This window comes from Rhinopithecus bieti, unplaced genomic scaffold, assembly GCF_001698545.2.
Source record: "Rhinopithecus bieti isolate Rb0 unplaced genomic scaffold, ASM169854v2 scaffold_33940, whole genome shotgun sequence".
Lineage (NCBI taxonomy): Eukaryota > Metazoa > Chordata > Mammalia > Primates > Cercopithecidae > Rhinopithecus > Rhinopithecus bieti.
This window is the reverse complement of record NW_016814565.1, coordinates 1,204,306-1,211,067: the sequence shown is the minus strand read 5'-3', so window position 1 is coordinate 1,211,067 and position 6,762 is coordinate 1,204,306. Positions and strand designations below refer to the sequence as shown.

The following is a 6,762-nucleotide window of genomic DNA, read 5'->3' as shown; positions in this document are numbered from 1 at the left end:
TTTCTCCATGTTGGTCAGGCTGGTCTTGAACTCCTGACCTCAGGTGATCCACCTACCTCAGCCTCCCAAAGTGCTGGAATTACAGGCGTGAGCCACCGTGCCCAAAAAAAACATTTTCTAAATAAAGAAGAGTTTGGATTTGTGCCATGTGGAATTATAGATAGGTCTTAGTATGATATTATCCTTATAGAAAAATCACATATACTCACATGCTATATGCATATAGTAAACATAACCATCAAATTTAAGATATAAGCCAGGCGCAGTGGCTCACACCTGTAATCCCAGCACTTTGGGAGGCCAAGGCAGGCAGATCACCTGAGGTCGGGAGTTCAAGACCAGCCTGACCAACATGGAGAAATGCCGTCTCTACTAAAAATACAAAATTAGCTGGGCGTGGTGGTTCATGCCTGCAATACCAGCTACTCCGGAGGCTGAGGCAGGAGAATTGCTTGAACCCAAGAGGCAGAGGTTACAGTGAGCCAATATCGTGCCATTGCACTCCAGCCTGGGCAATAAGAGCAAAACTCCATCTCAAAAAAAAAAAAAAAAAAAAATTAAGATATAATGTTACCTACCCTGAGGATAAAATCAGAGTAGGAAAACACAAGAGACTTCAACTGCACTGGTAAAGTTTTAAGCTGGGTGGAACATATGTGGACATCTGTTAGAGTATTCTTCATTCCTTTTTGTGCATACTATTTTCTTCCATAATTAAAAAGAAAAATCTGCAATGAGAAACACTTAAAGAATGCTATAGTAATCCAGGCATGAAATGATGGGGGCTTACCTACAGCAATGGCACCCAGGATGAAGGGAGGAGGACACAGTGGAAAGGGACCGGGAAGGTAAAGCAACAGTGTTTGGCAATTGCCCAGATATGGACATGAGGGAGAGGAAGGCGACAAGGCTTCCACAACACCACCTGAATGGATGGTGGTGTCATTCATCGAGATGGGATAACACAGAAAAATAAACAAGATTTCAGAGGGGGTGATAACAATAATGAGTCTAATTTTTGACAGGGTGACTTTGAAATGTTTCCAAATGGAAATTTCCCAGAAACAGTCAAAACTACAGTCTTAACATGGGGAGTGAGAACTAGGTTAAGGATAGATTTGGGGGCCATCAAAAGAGCTGGTGATTTAAGCTACAGACATGGACAAGGCTTCAGGAGAAAATGGGGAGTGGGCTCAGAAGAGAACTTAGGAGGGAATATTGGGGCAACAGAGGAGTCACAAAGGAGACTGAGAGAAAGCAGCCCAAAGAGGCTGGGGGAGAACCACGAGTGCATAGTATCCTGACAGCTAGGAGAAAAAAAACTTTCTTTCAAGGAAGAAGGTATGGTCACCAGGGCCAAATTTTGATGCAAGTTCAGGAGAGATAAGTACCAAAAGGTAACCACTAGATTTGATACTCAGGCAGTCCTTGGTCTATTTCTGAGAAACTAGGGAAGTCGGAGTAGAATAAACGGAAAAATAGGGAGAAGGGAAATAGGGACATCAACTGTGGACTTCTTTTTCAGGAAGTCTGGGTCTGAAGAGAAGAAGAGAGGCAGGGAAGTAGAGAAGAGAGACAGGTTGCCGAAGGATTATTGGTTTGTTCACGTTTTTCACAAGCCTGGATAGGCATAAGCATATTTAAGTGATAGTGAAGGAAAGAAACAAAAGTATGAATATATGGATATATTCGGGTTCCCAGTAACGAAGAAATCACAAGTTTCTCATCAAGACAACCGCCTAGCTGGATACACACCTGTAATCCCAGCACTGGGAGGCCGAGGCGGGTGGATCACTTGAGGTCAGGAGTTCGAGACCAGCCTGCCCAACATAGTGAAACCCTGTCTACTAAAAAAATACAAGAAAAAAAAAATTAGCTGGGCATGGTGGTGTGCACCCGTAGTCCCAGCTACTTGGGAGGCTGAGGCAGGAGAATCGCTTGAGCCCGGGAGCCAGAGGTTGCAGTGAGCCATGATCGCACCATGGCACGCCAGCCTGGGTGACAGAGACTCTGTCTCAAAAACAAAACAACACAAAAAAAAGACAACCACCTGGTTACAAATATACTTAAGTTATGTTAACACTCAATAACTGGTGAAATAAAGCATGAACTAGAAGAATTTTAAACTACAAAGCAACACATTATAGCAGAAAGAAAAATGGATCTTAAACGACTACTATTAGAAAAGATCCTGCACAGCCCTCTCCCTTTCTATCATCCAATAATGCAAAGAAAGAATACGTTTCAGCATAATAGACAAGAAAAAATTAAGTTACGGCCGGGCGCGGTGGCTCAAGCCTGTAATCCCAACACTTTGGGAGGCCGAGACGAGCGGATCACGAGGTCAGGAGATCGAGACCATCCTGGCTAACATGGTGAAACCCCGTCTCTACTAAAAAATACAAAAAACTAGCCGGGCGAGGTGGCGGGCGCCTGTAGTCCCAGCTACTCGAGAGGCTGAGGCAGGAGAATGGCATAAACCCGGGAGGCAGAGCTTGCAGTGAGCTGAGATCCGGCCACAGCACTCCAGCCCGGGCAACAGAGCGAGACTCCGTCTCAAAAAAAAAAAAAATTAAGTTACTATTCACTGGCTTTTGGTTCTATAAACTACTCATTTTCTTGAGAAATAGGCTTTATTCAATTCTTACCAGCTTTGGGGTTTTCAGGATGCTTGTCTGGGTGACATTCCAGAGCTCTGACTTTAAATTCTGCCAGGATTTGTTCAACCTAAAACAAAAATCAGTGTTTAAAATAAGGAGTCATGCCAGGCGCAGTGGCTCACACCTGTAATCTCAACACTTTGGGAGGCTGAGGCAAGCGGATTGCCAGGAATAAGACCAGCCTGGACAACAAAGCGAGATCCAGTCTCTACAAAATGTAAAATAATTAGCTGGGCATGGTGACACATGCCAGTAGTCCCAGTTACTTGGAAGGCTGAGGCAGGAGGACCCCTTGAGCCCAGGAGTTCAAGGCTGCAGTGAGCTATGATGGCATCACTGCACTCTTGCCTGGGTAACACAGCAAGACCCTATCTCAAAAAAAAAAAAAAGGTCAAACTTAAATGTCATAAAGGAAGAAGTTGGGGCATCAATCCTCCCCAAAACAGCCATGATCAACCCAACTTTTTTTGATCCCTATATTTCTATTTTGACTTTTTCCTCTAAGAAATAATTTCCTCAATAACGAAATTCAGAAAGCATCCAATAAACTCTCCTACTGAAATAGTTGTTGTGATGACAATTTAACTACTTAATTTAAATGATGGCCCAAGATATCTATGAGCTCAAAATATTTAAATATCCAGGCCAGACGTGGTGGCTCACACCTGTCATCCCAGCACTTTGGGAGGCCGAGGCGGGCAGATCACAAGGTCAGGAGTTTGAGGCCAGCCTAGCCAACATGTTGAAACCCTGTCTCTACTAAAACTACAAAAATTAGCCAGATGTGGTAGCAGGTGCCTGTAATCACAGCTACTTGGGAGGCTGAGACAGGAGAATCGCTTGAACCTGGGAGGCAGAGGTTGCAGTGAGCCAAGATCACACCACTGCACTCCAGTCTGGACGACATAGTGAGACTCTGTCTCTAAATAAATAAATACATACATACATACATACATACATACCCAAAATGGTCAGGTAGGTTTCTCCTAGGAATTTATAAAATATTCAAATTCTTCAAAGATGCTTAGCCACCATTACTCAAGGATAACTGTCTCTGAATTATAAGTTATAATTTACAAATTATCTATTACAAAGCTCCTTCTTCCTGTCTTTTGGTCTCTTATTAAGAATTTCAGAATTAAATGAAAAAGAACATAATCCAAACGTGATAATTTTATTACCAATTAGGAGCTTCATTAGACATTTTGATTTGAAAAACAGAAACTCCAGCCCAAACTAAAATGAGATTTGAGTGGCATCAATGATTTGATTTGATATCACTTACCCATCTAATCCCTATTATCATGAATTATTAAGACTTGGGTTTATTAATTGTAATTTCAATGACAGCAGCAGGAAACAATAGTGGTTATGTGGCTTTAGAATCTGACTGCTTGGTTTTATTTTATTTATTTTTATTTAATTTAATTTATTTATTTATTTATTTATTTTTGAGACAGAGTCCCGCTCTGTCATCCAGTCTGGAGTGCAGTGGTGCGATCTTGGCTCACTGCAACCTCCACCTCCTGGCTTCAAGTGATTCTCCTGCCTCAGCCTCCCCAGTAGCTGGGATTACAGGTGCCCACCACCACACCTGGCTAGTTTTTGTATTTTTAGTAGAGATTTACTAGAGATTTAGTAGGTGTTTCACCATGTTGGCCAGGCTGGTCTCGAACTCCTGACCTTAGGTGATCCATCGCCTCAGCCTCCCAAAGTGCTGGGATTATAGGCGTGAGCCACCGCACCTGGGTAGATGGCTTGGTTTGAAATCCCAGTTCTGCCACAAGGTTTTAGGCAAATTACATAACATCCATGTGTCTAGGTTTACTCATCTTTACGTCAGATGAATAATATAAGTAGAGCACTTAACACAAAACCTGATCATCATAAGAACTCAATAATACTGGCTATTATTAAATATAAGTGGTTAAAGTCTAAAGTCATTCAGATAGTTACTAAAAAGAGCTGAGTTTTTTGTTAACTTAACAGTAAAACTTTGTTTTTTCTTTCTTTTTTTTTTCTTTTCAGAGACAGTCTCGCTATGTTGCCCAGGCTGGAGTGCAGTGGCTATCCACAGGCACGATCCCAGTACTGATCAACACAGGCGTTTTGACCTGCTCCGTTTCCAACCTGGGCTGGTTCACCCCTCCTTAAGCAACCTGGTGGTCCCCCACTCCTGGGAGGTCACCATATTGATGCTGAACTTAGTGTGGACAGCCCGTTGGCGCAGCATGACAGCCCAGAACTCCTGGGCTCAAGTGATTCTCTTGGTTCAGCCTCCCAAGGAGCTGGAATTACGGGCATGTGTCACCATGCCCTACGGCCAAATTCATCAGGCTTAGGAAATTATCATGGGGTTCCATATTTACTAACCACTAATTAATGAAAACAAATCAGCTCTTGTTTGAGAAATTAAATCTCAAGCACCTCAGCTGGATATTGTCAAAAGATTCATGGTAGAAACATATTTTTATCAGTTCCATGTCATCCTTAGTCAACTCGCATAAGGAATGCCTTTACTTTTACAATCAAAGTCAGACTGTATTAGATAGGTATATGTATAAAACCCAGACTAATAACTCTATTATTTTCTTTGTTAAACTTCTGAGAACACCTGTGAATAATAGGAAAAGATGACTTCCTGTTCGGAACTGTAATTAACTATGTGTTTCCTCTTTCTGGGTGCTGTCTTTAACCATCAGTCACCATAACCTGCTTACATAACAAATAAAACTGAGAATTAGACTTGTTTTTAAATTTTAAATTATTAAATATTCTATAGAGTGTAGTAGTAAGCATTTTAAATTAGTAAGTCATTTATAAATACTTACAAACTCTCTTTGAAAACATTCTATCACTACAGAAAAAAAGTGAAAAAGTCAAAATCCTTTTATTCCTCATTCAAGGAATATACCCAAGAGAACACGTTATATCCTTGAAGACATACCTGTTTTTTGTTTGTTTGTTTGTTTTTGAGTCAGCGTCTTGTTCTGTGACCCAGGCTGGAGTGCAGTGGTGCCATTTTGGTTCACTGCAACCTCCACCTCCTGAGCCCAAGCAATCCTCCCACCTCAGCCTCCCAAAAAGCTGGGACTACAGACACGGGCAACCACACCCAGCTGATTTTGTATGTTTTGTAGAGATGGGGTTTTACCATGTTGTCCACTCCCGGGCCCAAGCAATCCGCCTGCCTTGGCTTCCCAAAGTGCTGGGATTACAGGCATGAGTCACCACGCCTGGCCTAATGATGCACTTTTAATGCATTTATATATATGCATATGTATATATATCTTAGGGCTTTTAAATAATGTAAATAGATAAAATTATACCTATATATCAAAGGTAGAAAGTTTTGGGGTTTTATTGTTGCTGCTGTTTTATTTTTTAATTTCTATCCCACTAGAAAACATTCTGGGCTGGGTGCAGTGGCTCACGCCTATAATCCCTGCAGTTCGGGAGGCTGAGGTGGGTGGACCACTTGAGGTCAGGAGTTCAAAACCAGCCTGGTCAACATGGTGAAACTCTGTCTCTACTAAAAATACAAAAATTAGCTGGGCATGGTGGCATGAGCCTGTAATCCCAGCTACTCGGGAGGCTGGGGCAGGAGAATTCCTTGAGCCCAGGAGGTGGAGATTGCAGTGAGCCGAGAATTTGACACTGCACTCTAGCCTGGGTGACAGAGCAGGGCTCTGTCTCAAAAAAAAAAAAAAAAAAAAAAAAAATTCTGGGCTGAGCACAGTGGCTCACACCTGTAATCCCAGCACTTTGGGAGGCTGAGGTGGGTGGATCACCTGAGGTCAGGAGTTAGAGACCAGCCTGACCAACATGGTGAAATCTTATCTCTACTAAAATATAAAAATTAGCCAGGCGTGGCTAATTTTAATATAAAATTAACCGTAATATAAAATGTTATATTACGTGGCCGTAATATAAAAATTACGGGCGCCTGTAATCTCAGCTACTCAGGAGGCTGAGGTTGGAGAATTGCTTCAACCCAGGAGGCAGAGGGTGCAGTGAGCCAAGATCATGCCATTGCACTCCATCCTGGAGAGTTTTTTTTTGAGACGGAGTTCCACAAGAGTGGAACTCCGTCTCAAAAAAA

At 42.2% G+C, this 6,762-nt stretch overlaps 1 protein-coding gene across 1 annotated transcript in view; it reads right to left on the bottom strand.

The window, feature by feature from the left end:
* The window catches only part of DNAJC12 (DnaJ heat shock protein family (Hsp40) member C12), a 28,179-nt gene that overhangs the window by 9,187 nt on the left and 12,230 nt on the right, over positions 1 to 6,762 (bottom strand). The window contains exon 2 of the mRNA XM_017851404.1: positions 2,649 to 2,727. Coding sequence (XP_017706893.1) covers positions 2,649 to 2,727 — 79 coding nt within the window. The remainder of the gene's footprint in view (positions 1 to 2,648; positions 2,728 to 6,762) is intronic.